Below are 12,961 nucleotides of genomic sequence, written 5' to 3'. Positions count from 1 at the left end.
GTGCCTTCACGTCGATTACAACTTATGGCGACCCTATGAATCAGCCACCTCCAAGAGCATCTGTCATGAACCACCCTGTTCAGCTCTTGTAAGTTCAGGTCTGTGGCTTCCTTTATGGAATCAATCTAGCCTCCCTCTTCTTCTACTGTTTTTCCCAGCATTATTGTCTTTTCTAGTGAATCATGTCTTCTCATTATATGTCCAAAGTATAATAACCTCAGTTTCATCATTTTAGCTTCTAGTGACAGTTCTGGTTTAATTTATTCGAACACCCAATTATTTGGGTTTTTTTGCAGTCCATGGTATGCACAAAGCTCTCCTCCAGCACCACATTTCAAATGAGTTGATTTTTCTCTTATCCGCCTTTTTCACTGTCCAACTTTCACATCCATACAGAGATTGGGAATACCATGGTCTGAATGACCCTGACTTTGGTGTTCAGTGATACATCTTTGCATTTGAGGACCTTTTCTAGTTCTCTCACAGCTGCCCTACCCAGTCCTAGCCTTCTGATTTCTTGACTATTGTCTCCATTTTGGTTAATGACTGTGCCAAGGTATTGATAATCCTTGACAAGTTCAATGTCCTCATTGTCAGCTTTAAAGTTACATAAATCTTCTGTTGTCATTACTTTAGTCTTCTTGACATTCAGCTGTAGTCCTGCTTTTGTGCTTTCCTCTTTAACGTTCATCAGCATTCGTTTCAAATTATTACTGGCTTCTGCTAAGAGTATAGTATTGTCTGCATATCTTAAATTATTGATGTTTCTCCCTTCAGTTTTCACACCTCCTTCATCTTGGTCCAATCCTGCTTTCCGTATGATATGTTCTGCGTACATATTAAACAAATAGGGTGATAAAATACAACCCTGCCTCACACCTTTTCCAATGGGGAACTAATCGGTTTCTCCATATTCTGTCCTTACAGTAGCCTCTTGTCCAGAGTATAGGTTGCGCATCAGGACAATCAGATGCTGTGGCACCCCCATTTCTTTTAAAGCATTCCATAGTTTTTCATGATCTACACAGTCAAAGGCTTTGCTGTAGTCTATAAAGCACAGGGTGATTTTCTTCTGAAATTCCTTGCTCCGTTCCATTATCCAACGTATGTTTGCAATATCTCTGGTGCCTCTTACCTTTCTAAATCCAGTTTGGACATCTGGCATTTCTTGCTCCATATATGGTAAGAGCCTTTGCTGTGTTGTAAATACACACTTACCTGGGAGTAAGTCACATTGAACCCAATGGAGCTTACTTATGAGTAGGCATGTATTGGATTGAAGCCTTAGGAGCCTTTGGTGAGGTCCTTGGCTGAAAGTCCTTTGAAATATAAGCCGTTTGGGAGACCTTAAAGCCCAACCTGCACCCCCCACAAGAGACAGATCATGTGAATGCAATGGAGTGGGGCAGCCTTTCCCAACCAGTGTGCCTCCAGATGTTGTTGGACCACAACTCCCATTTTTCCTTACCATTGGCAATGCTGGCTGAGGCTGATGGGAGTTGTGGTCCAATAACATCTGGAGGCACACTGGTTGGGAAAGGCTGGTGGGGGATACTGTTCCATCTTGTCACTGCTTGCATGCTTAAAAAAAAAGGCCAGTGAACAGGCAGGAAGGGCAAGGAGCAGCAGCAGGGCCACAGCGGTTGATCCCCTGAAGGCATGCGAATCTTGGCAGGTACCCAACAACACTGGTCCCTGATCCTATACTTCGGAATCTTTAGGTGACCTTTATTTTAACAAAATTTATACACTGCTTGATTGTAATGAAACTCTGAAGTGACACACCAATTATCAATAAAAAGACAGTTAAAAACATACTTAAAAACATTCAAAAACCAATTAAACCAAAGTAAGATAAGAACAGATTAAAACAGAGGGTCAGTATGATAGAAACGCAGCTCACACCTGCCCTACCCAGTTCAGAGCACTGCCAAATCTCAGCGTGATGGAACTCCCTGCCTATTCACCTTCATTACACTCTTGTAGGCATCTGCTTAAAACATTTTTGTTGAGACAGGCCTGTAGAAAGTTACATGCGTTTTAATCTGTTTTTAGCATATTGTTAAAGTTAATTCGATTTTGAATGTTTTAAGTATCTGTTTTTAGCTGTCTTTTTATTGATAACTTTAATGTTCCATGAGCATTTTGAGAAGATATGCTTTTGTCAGTTTGAGGAGAAATCATATTTTCCCTGGAATATGGAGATGAAACAGAAGGGTTATAGCATATCTCCCATTTAGGGTTGCCAGGTCTCCGGTTTTCTGCCGGACTCTCCGGCAAAAAGGGTCCATCTCCGGCCTCCGGCCATAGTTCCTTTGAAGAGGCTAATCTCCGGGTTTTGCGAGTCTCCGTGAGCCACGCATGCGTGATTGACGCTGTGGCTGGCCGGCTTCCTGCCCTTTCTCATTGAGGGCGGGACTGTAAGTGGAGAGACAGGAAGAGGACCAGAGCACTTCGTCGTTTCCAGCAGAGGGGGTAAGAAGGCCTCTCTGTCTCAGGTGTCTGTTAGGCCTCTGGGGTAAGCAGGCCGCTTGAGAGAGAGAGAGAGAGAGGGAGGGAGAGAGAGGCAGGCAGGCAGGCATTGCCTGCCTGGGGTTTGCCTGCCTGCCTGCCTGCCTGGGGTTTGCCTGCCTGCCTGCCTGCCTGGGGTTTGCCTGCCTGCCTGCCTGCCTGGGGTTTGCCTGCCTGCCTGGGGTTTGCCTGCCTGCCTGGGGTTTGCCTACCTGCCTGCCTGCCTGGGGTTTGCCTGCCTGCCTGCCTGCCTGGGGTTTGCCTGCCTGCCTGCCTGCCTGCCTGGGGTTTGCCTGCCTGCCTGCCTGCCTGGGGTTTGCCTGCCTGCCTGCCTGGGGTTTGCCTGCCTGTCTGCCTACCTGGGGTTTGCCTGTCTGACTGCCTGCCTACCTGGGGTTTGCCTGCCTGCCTGCTGCCTGCCTGCCTGCTTGCCTGACTGCCTGCCTGGGGTTTGCCTGCTTGCTTGCCTGCCTGCCTGCCTGGGGTTTGCCTGCCTGCCTGCCTGCCTGCCTGGGGTTTGCCTGCCTGGCTGCAGGAGTAGGCTGCACTGAGTTCAATGGAACTTACTCCCAAATAAGTGGGTATTGGATTTTAGCCTTAATATCCCTCTCATTATGCTCCAAGCAACTGTGGTTGATACAATGTATCATGTTTAATGACGTCACTAGGGCCCGCCCCATGACATCACTAGGGCCCGCCCCATGACATCACTAGGGCCCACCCCCATTTTCTCAGGTTTTTGGATGGTTCCCACCTGGCAACCCTACTCCCGTTACTTATCAAGAAAATAGTCTTCCGCTACAGGATTATAAACACTTAAAGTCTCAGGAGTCCAAAAAGGAAGTTGCACATAAAATTCAATGAAAACAGAATTGTGTGTGGTAAAGATGGAAATCCCGCTGATATTTTCTGCTGCCGTTCCTAAAAATTAAATAACGAAACAGTAATAAGCAGGGAAGAATAGAACTTCATTCAAGCAAGGTCTACACCCGACAAAGACGAGTAAGACGACCGGGATGACCGGTGTACTTCAGTCCCCGCTGGTTCCACCTTTACAGTGTCGCGAGGACAATCTTTTTGCACTGTCTTGTTTTAAAAGTGTAAAGCCCGCCGAAACACACCCTTTTCCTTCACTAAGGAAAGTCGGAGCATCATTTCCTGCTTGCTAGAGTAGGTGAAAGAAAACAGTGAATGCAATAAAATATTTATTCCCATATTTTTCTTGTATAATGTTCAAAGCACAACGGTAGGATAGGAAACCCCGAAACCAGACCAACGATTCTCATACTATGCTTCGTGACCCTTCAACCATTTTCATAGCACGCCCGAGGCGTGCCTTCTCTTATTTATAAGTAGCGCTGTGTACGGATTGGCTGCAAGTGAAGGAGAACAAGCTCCGCCTCCTATCTGACGCCCCACCGCCATGTTAGAGTGAAAGTGGGGAGAGCAAACGCGGGAGGAAGGAAGGAGTGGTTGTTTGCGTGCGTGTATGTAGTGGGAGGGTAATTTTGGTGGTGTCGTGCATGGGTTTAAGGAAGGGGTGGCTTGTTGGGGGACAAAGATCACGGGCCCGGTGTAGTGTTGTACAGCTTAATGGCGGATGCCGTGGCTACGAGCGGCGGGGAGAATATGCCAGAGGAGCCTCAACGGGTGGAGGACAGTAGCGGCCTCTCCGGTGTGGAGAACAGAGTTGCAGCTGTAGCAGCCGAAGCGGAGGATTCCACACAAGATGGCGGCCGCTCTGAGAGAAGCAGAATCGACGAAGAGACGCTGTTAGGGGCCGCCGGCGAGGACAGGGGATCCCCACGCAATGGCTATCGCAAGAGTAGCGGCTCCGTGGCCCACGAGCAGCCTCAGCTTAGCGATAGGCTGGGGGCCTCGCTCCCTAAAGCTTCTGAAGACCTGCCTCTTAAGAAAAACTTTCAAATACCCAGGAAGAGCAGAGAAAAGAAAGGTTGTTTCCCCGCATCCTTCCCTCCCTTCTTCTTCCCTCTTCCCTTTCCTGCTCCACAGCTGCATGCAGAACCTTGCAGGCGCTGAGAAACTGTGCTGGCTGGCTCGGATAGGAGAGTAGCGCCCAGGCAGGCTCCCCCCCATGCCCTTTTTTTTCTTAGGCAGAGGAAAAAAAGAGAGGCTTGTGGAAAACACACCCCGTTTGGCTTTGAAATTGCAGAAGTGGAAGAGGCTGGATACGGCTTTTGGGGGATGGGAAAGAAATGGCTTGGTGCCCCCACAATCCAACGTTCGCGCCAGCTCGCAGAGAAGATGGTTCTCTGGAGAGCGCGGGGAAGATGGCATGTCGCCTCTTGCGCTGTCTGCAGCAGAGGAAGAGCGAAGCATCCTTTTTTAGGGTAGGCTGACGTGACCGCGTTAAACGCGGTCACTTGGACGAAGTTTTCAAAGGATGGCTTCCTCGTTCCTGTTGAAAGCCACTTGTACCTCCCTCTCGTTGCTGGAGGGAAGTGGATCCCAGTTCCAAAGGAAGTGCTGTTGCTGATTCTAATTCCCTTGGTGTTGTCTGGTTGATCTTCCAGTATACTAATGTTTGCTTTTTGTGGCAAGGGGATTACTTTTTGTTTGCCTTCAGTTAGCTTTTTCAGTGAGAATCTGCTTTGAGCCTTCAAAAGTGGTCTTATTCTTTAACCTCAATAAAGAAATGGGGATCCACTGATCAGGAGGGTGCCATGACTTTAACACCTTTCATCTTTCCTTCTCCAAGGCAGTTTAACTCAAGTAGTGTTAAAATAAAGCAACCTTACTCTGTAAGGAGAAAGTAAAGGTGGGTTGGGTTGGCTTCTCCCAGAAGCTGACATCTACCTTTAGTCTGCATACAAAGATGAATCCTAGTAGGTTGAGGACCTTTCCTCGTTATCATCTGATGGAGGATGATCTGGTTTTGTCTAAAAGTCATGTCACCTAAGGAATATTACTTAGATGAAGTCTGGCCACTAGACTCTGTTTCATATTATGGGCATCTCTAGGATGAGGTTCAACTATGAATGTCAGAAAAATAAGCTGGAAAAGTTGGGACTGCACTAAATGCAGATTCTATGCCTTTGTTGCTTGTTTGTTCTCTATAAAATGTGAAGTGATTCATTAACCACTGTAGGGTCCTGAAGATATCTTTAGCGCTACAGCTTGGATGTATTTGTTACATTTATTTTCCATTTTACTTCAAGGAGTTCAAGGTGTTATACATGGGTCTTCTATTTTATTCTTACAGCACCCCTTTAAGGTGGGTTTGGCTGAGACAGCAACTGCCATAAGGTTCCAATAAACATGGATGACTGGGAATTTGAACTTTGGCCTCCCAGGTTCTACTCAACACTTATCTTCTATGCTATACTGGCTCTGTGCCTCAGAGTGGCAAACTAATTCTGCCTAAATTTACTGATACCTGAATTTACTCTTGATCAGTCTTAAACTTCCTGGTGCAGTTACAGTTCTTAATGGGTCTCTTGCAAATCATTCCAGTAGTTCTAGAAATACTGGAGTAGAATAGAACCACCTCTTTTAGCACTTTTGTGCTCTTCAAGTCTTGATAGATGAACAGTTACTGTGTCCTAGTATGAAGTACTACTGTTTCAGCCCTGTTCACGCAGCAACATAATGTTGATGTACCTACTGGAAGCAGCCAAGGTGTTTTGAGAGGTACCATTATTCAGAATGAACAACTGTGGTGTGGTGGATGGTCTGTGTATTGATAATACTTTCATTTTTTTCATGGATTGGATGAAAATTCATAAATAAATGTATGGCACTAGATTTTTTTTGGTGAGATTTTGGGTATCGAGCAGTGCCTTCTTCCTTTCAGAACATATGAAAACTTCCTCCTTCTAGTGTTTGCCTTTCTCCAATGTATGCATCAAACACAACTTCCCACCCTTTAAAGTTCTTTTTTGTGTTACATTTGTGTCCCACCCTTTCCCCAAAGAAGTTCAGAGGAGGGTCCTTCATAGCCTTTTATCCAGTTATTGGCCAGAGATGGACCTGTTCTGTTTGAGAGATGTCTCTAGACCATTTTGGAAGTTTCAATTGATTCCAGTTGTTCTTTCTTGTCTCTTTCAAAAGGATACTGTGAAAATTACAACTATTTGTGTCTATAATTAAGAGATTTTAAAATCTTAACCTGAAAAATAGAAGAAATTCCCCCCTTCATGTCTTTTTATACAGCAGTAAAGCCTTAATAAACAGGAGGTGGAATACGATATCGTGAGAACCATACTGTCCAGAGAATTGTAGAAAACATTAGACTCAAAAAGAGCAAAGCAGTGAAGGAGCTAATAGAGGGATTATGTATTTAGCCTTTTCCCAAGATTAGTTGTGGCGAGTCATAATTCCTTGGAGACTTTTCTTTCCAGACACTGCTAAGTGGGAACTTGGTTTTTCTTTAGAGGGATGAACTACAGAGCGGACCTTAAAAGAGTTGAAATGTGAGGGGCTTTTTAACATGAAAGTCAAGACACTTCAGATCATTTTAACACAACTATTCATCAAATAGGGTGACATATTTTGGTTTTTCTTTCAAAAGTGTTACTTCAAGTTTCTTGATCAACCTTCAGGTCGATATCTTTCAGTACTCTGTATTTAAACTATTTCCCCTCCCCTTTCATTTTGGAACTGTTGTAGCAGTTCTCTGCTTTCTGCTTTAAGGAAATGAACATTACTACATTTCTAGCAATATTATAATATGTGCAAGAAGAATTCCTTAAGATGCTGCAACAGTTGTCTGAAATTGTGGGGAAAATATTAAGCTTTCCTTCACAAAGTTAAGGAATTATTAAGCACTGTCATACTTCTTCACCTTGCAGATGAAGGAGACATCTGTGAGTATATATGGGAGGGAGTGTCAGTGACAGAGCGCATGCTTTTCTGCAGAAGGTCCCAGGTTCAGTCTCCAGTTGTTTCTTTTTTTAAAAAAGATCAGATAGCTCATGATGAGAGAGACCACACTATGAGATGCTGCAGGTCAATAGCGAATAATAGATAATATTGGGCTAGATGGACAAATAGTATGACTTGGTATAAGACAGCTTCTTATGTGCTAATATCAAGCCATGGCTAACCGGAAAATATATTAAGGTGTTTTCATAAAATATAGGTCAACTCAAAAGCAGGAGAGTCCTAATGGAATCTCGGAGGATTATCATATAGTTGCTGTTCAGTTCCTGTTCTTTTGGCTTGGGTTGTGGTCTATAATTATTAAAGCTGGATCTATAATTCTGTGTGTCTGGTTCGTACTGCATATAACATTCTGTGCTCATCCTTCAGTTTAGTGAGCAAGACCCTATAAATTAAATTCATAGTTCCTGAGTTTCATTAGTTTGCTGTTGTGCTTCTCTTCCCTTCTTAGCCAGCTTTAGTGAAAACTGAAAATGATTTTTTAAAATAATTATTGACTCCCATTTTTAATCAAAGCCAACACATTTCCTTTCTATGGGTTCCTAATTTGTTGTATCCAGCAGTGTTGCTCAGCTGGTGGTAAGACTTCTGTTAGTGGAATGGGGAGGAAATAATTCCCCCTTGAGCCCTCCTGTACCCCCCTAAATCATGCAGCTGCTTTGCTCTTCCCAGACCCTTTTTATTGCTCCACCACACTGAGTTATGCCATTGTTTGGCTAAGCATGTTGTCTGAACTATGACTCGTGGCTAAGTTCTCTGCTCGTTAACCACAAGCTGTAAGCTAGAACAAACACTGGCTACAGCTCATGGTTAGTGAAGAGAGAGCTTAACCATGAGTCCTGGTTAGTGCAGTGCAGTGGAGCAAAGTGGCTGCATATTCACACAGTCTGACTAAGTTGTAGTTTAGCTTACCATGACATGCAAACCAGTCTAAAATCAAATTCTCAAAATCCAGATCTGTGGAGAATATCCGTACTAGAATATGTACACACGGGCAAAACACCCCTAGTTATATTGCACAATCATGTTGATGCTTCCTCCATTTGCAACAAAAAATGACTTCCCCCCCTAGAACAAAGTGAGCTAAGTCTATTTTAAAAAATGAAATTTGCAACACAATTTCCATCTTACGATGCTGTAATGCCTCATTATTTCCTTCCCAAATTGGCTCCATAAATCCCTTGTCCCTTGCCTAACTTCTTTGTGATTTCTTTTTGACAATATGGAGAAGCAGAGATCTCTGCCTTTGTGCCAGATATGCAGTAGGAAGAAGCGGTATTTGCACTAGTTCCTTAAAAAACAATGCTGGAAATGAAATCTGCTACACTTCCTTTCCCCGTCCACCATATGTGCATAGAGACTTGCAGAATGGATAATGGCATGTTTTTCTTGTGGAAAAAAAGGCATCAAGTGCAAGTCCTTCTCTCAACTTGCCTTTTCTCAAGCATCTTGCATTGCATCATAGGAAAAAGCCAAGATAGAGTTACAGAGTTGAGTCACTTCCTTTCTTTCTCTGAAGCTCCACAGGAAGTAAAACGAGCTCATGTGTTGTTTGCCTGTGGGTAAAGCTTTTGCTGAAAGAAGACTGCAAAAGTCATACCTGAAAACAGACAAAATACAGACTTTCCCTTCATCCCTCTGTCATGTGTAGAGGAATCAAAGCAGGTGGAGAATTGCATTTAAGTGCTCTCTTATGTAAATATGCAAAAAGCTTGAAAGTAGAAAAATAGCATAAAAGGAAGTTTGTAGCCTAGTGCACTTACTTTCTCTTCCTTGGTTGACATGGCTTGGACACATGAACATGGATATCCTTTTTAGAGGAATCATGGGAATCCTCTGGGTAGCAGCAAAAGAGCTTGATTCCTTTGGGTTAATATACTGTGCATAATTCTAGTCACCACATCTCAAAAAGAATATTGCAGAGTTGGATCAGGTGCAAAAAAGGGCAATCAAAGTTAGAAAGGCAGATGTAGTTTTGAAGATGAGAAATTCTTGGGAGAGTTGACATCCAAACTTGCTTTTTGATTATCTGCCTTTCTGTTCCATATGTACTGAACCTAATGCTTTGTGAGAAGTAAGACAAGGGGGGAAAAAGAGAGTGAGCAGATACACTACATTACTATGTGGAATCTGTTTTGCATAATAATCGGATAATCGGTTTGATTTGTGGTTTTCTGGCCATGACTTGTGTGTTTCTTTGCTGTGCTAAAAATAAAAATGCTTTATAATGAAAATTGAAAAGGGGTGTGGAGCCACTTCAAAGAAGGTTACAATGTGTAGGATTTCATTTTGTTTAGAAAAGATGAGTAGGGAGATAGAAGTAAATAGAGATAAGCTTTCTTCCCTCTTTCACAATACTAGATCCTAGGCAAGGCAAAAACAGACTTTCACTACAGCTGTTTTGGTTGACAGCTCCTATTGGCTCAAGCCAATATGGCGGTGATGAGAGTTGTAGTCCAAACCATCTTGAAGGCAGCAGGTTAGAGAAGGAGTTCTTTCACAGTTAACCTGTGTAGTGATGCATGTCAGAGAATTTTCCAGTGCTTCATTTTTCCATGGAAAATTTTCCATTTTATAATTTCATTAATAACAATGAATGAATGCCAATTGCAAATAACTATCAGGAAAGCTTGGCAGTTTCACAGCTCTTAGCTTTTGGATAACTCTAGGGCATCAGAAAATTACCCTATGCAAGTTACTGTAATGTGCATAGGAAAATTCCCCATAAAGCCCACATCATTGAACCTGTGGAATTTTGCTACCACAAGATGCCATCAGTTTAAATGGTTTAAACTGGGCTAAGATGAATTTATGGGAGGATTAAGCATGGCAACTATGTTTCTTCTCATTCTGGTGATAGTATACCAGTTGCTGACAAACAGTGGTGGAGGGCTATTTCCCTCATGTCCTGCTTATGGTTCCCATGGGCATAGAGGGATCTTCTTATGTTACATGCACTTTTAGAGAAAATGAAAGTGGATGAGGTAGGGTAGAGAGGAAGATTGATTGACAAGTGTATGACAGCATAAAGGAGTGGGAAGAGGGATGAACTTAAGTTTGGACAAGGTAGCTTCATTGGAAGAAAAATGGTGGAGATAACTGATCAGGGCTGATGAACTTTAGCACTTCAATCCAGCATTGCTTTTCTACATTTTATCATGCATGCAAAGCCATAATGAGGGGAAAGTTGAATTTTCTTATTAGTTGATACTGCTTCTCCACAGAGAACAGACTCCTTCTGGTAAAAGTGCACCTTTAATTAAGGTTTCTTTACACACTGCCCTATCTTTCCAAAGGAAATAATGGCTGGAAGCCTAAAAAAGCTTAACTTAAATAAGTTCTCGGTTTCCAATCTTTTCCTCCTGCCTGTAGTCTGTGCCTCTGAAAGATTTCAGAAGCGTCCCCCGGCCCTTGGAAGAACAATATGGGATGGGGTGTGGAGGGGTGCTGGAAAAGGAGGGAATAGCTCAACATTAGGTAGAGATTTGTCACACTAGCTGCTCTTTATCATTAAATGTGTAACTATAGTAAACATTTGATAAATCGAATGCATTACGCATTCTGTAGGCAGTCTAGGAAAAGCTGCATGCGATGCTGGCAAAAGGTTGTTATACAAAGCAAAGTACTCATTCAGACCTGGAAAAAAATGGAAGCTACTAAGGAAATTGTGCAACTTACTGCATTTGTAGCTCTATCTGTTCTATGTGAGAGAAGGGAATTTGTTTGATTTCATCTCTATCATATGCTCTAATTCTTTTCTAAAACTTTATAAGCTCTCTGTGGCAGCGAATCGTCCACTCTTAGATATACATGATTTCATAAGACTAACATAATGAATGAACACAGTACAGATTAAATTGGGAACAAGAATAGGTACAGTATTAGTCAAATCTAAGTTGTAATTAACTTTCCAGGTGACTTTGACAAGCACATATATCGATGTTGTATTGACATTACTAGCAAGACAAACAAACTACATATTGATATATTGTATTCTTTCTCTGTAGCTCTTTTTCAGCCAATAACTGCAGGATCTCGAGAATTTGAAGATGTTGTGAATATTTTGCATTCATTATATTTGGAAAACCATTCAAAGGACAATTTTACATATAAAAAAGCCAGTCTGGTTCATAGTGAACTGTTGGAAAAGGAAGTGAGTATCCTATTAGTCATGTACAGTGAAGTAGTGCCTGAAATTTGTACATAAAAATGTGTATTTGTTTAGCTTATGTTTACTTAGATGATTTCATCTGTAAATTTGATGCATCCCCCCCTTTAAAAACCAGCGTAAGGAAATACCTTAATGAAGTGATTATGTGTAATTTGAAGCTACCAGGTTATTGTAAAAAAATTGGTAATGGATGGTTTTACAAAATATGAATAAAACTAAGTTCCAGATAAGCTTTTGAGGGGTGGAGGGGGTTAGACATATTTTATTTTATTTACTTATAAAATGATTTCTATCCTGCCTTTTGCTTTCAAAAGGGACGTCCAAAGAAGCTTACATCACAAAAATATACAACTTGACCTTAGAATATATAGCTGTTGTGTGAGTGCTTATACTTGCATCGCTTTTCGATCCAACCCATTTTCTTTATGCTTGTGTACCTCATTAGATCTGGTACTTGTGGGGTTGTCTCCTGTATTTGCATAGCACCTTGTCTCTATGCCTTAGCTAACAAAGGCATGATAAATTATGCAAACACAGCAATTGATAAATAAACTAAACATTCAGTGTATAGGGTTGTCTCAGAATAGACTCTTTAAAGTTAATAGACATGGCTAACTTAGGTTCGTTAATTTCAGTGGATCTACTCTGAGTAGGACTTTGTTGAATACAACGCTCAGGCCACAGAATTTGGTTTTTCTTGGTACTTTGTACCTTTCTGTCAAATTTACATTTTCAAAATCCTAGAACGTACTTCATTAGTATATTCTAGTTTTTGTTACATATACTAATTTTTTGTCTTTTGAAAGTTCATAGAGAAACGAAGAGAATTGAAACAAGATGGCCGATCAGAAAAAGAGCTGACTGAAACATTTGCATTTCTAAAGGTTGAGCGTGTTCTGGTGAGAGTTTTAGTTTTTATGAAATAATTATTAAAGTGTAATGGTGCCGAAGAACCCCCAGAAGGAGAGGGAGGGGAAGTTCTATTGCGCAGCCTGAAATTGTTGCATTTAATGGGGTGACTGTGTTGGATAAAACAGAAATATTTCAGCTGATGCTATTGTGCTTCAGTTGAATTGTGAAATACACACAACAGAGAACCAAGATCTAGGCTCTAGATTGATTAGCCTAGAACAATAGTGTTTAACTTTTTCAGACCTTCGACACACTGCTGCTGTTTCTTTTCCAGTCTTAGCAACAATTTGCTGTTCAAACTTGAACAGCATGCTAGGAGTTTATTGTTTGTTTGCTTTGTAGTAGGAAATGTGTTGCTAGAAATAGATTAGCTAGTGTACTGTGCAGAGTAAGCATGCTAAATCTCAGTATTTGAAAGTCATACTTGGATATGGAGTAAATAACTAGATCGTTAGGCATTGGAAA

The 12,961-nt window shown here is 42.0% G+C and overlaps 1 protein-coding gene across 12 annotated transcripts in view; it reads left to right on the top strand.

The window, feature by feature from the left end:
• Window positions 1-2,426: 2,426 nt before the first annotated feature.
• Window positions 2,427-12,961, top strand: part of TASOR (transcription activation suppressor) — a 132,470-nt gene continuing 121,935 nt past the window's right edge. For 11 of the 12 annotated variants that reach the window (XR_009761484.1, XR_009761485.1, XM_061618269.1 and 8 more), the window contains exons 1-3: window positions 3,901-4,465; window positions 11,421-11,566; window positions 12,391-12,483. Coding sequence is in view for 9 of the 12 variants with exons in the window: in XM_061618269.1 (XP_061474253.1) it covers window positions 4,105-4,465; window positions 11,421-11,566; window positions 12,391-12,483 (600 nt within the window). In the remaining 3 variants the exon portion in view is untranslated. Of the gene's footprint in view, window positions 2,476-3,900; window positions 4,466-11,420; window positions 11,567-12,390; window positions 12,484-12,961 lie in introns of those variants that run through there. The other variant, XM_061618271.1, reaches the window with a different exon arrangement.

This window comes from Rhineura floridana, chromosome 3 (assembly GCF_030035675.1).
Source record: "Rhineura floridana isolate rRhiFlo1 chromosome 3, rRhiFlo1.hap2, whole genome shotgun sequence".
Classification (NCBI taxonomy): Eukaryota; Metazoa; Chordata; class Lepidosauria; order Squamata; family Rhineuridae; genus Rhineura; species Rhineura floridana.
Note: the sequence above shows the minus strand (reverse complement) of the source record. Positions and strands in the feature narration are given on the sequence as shown.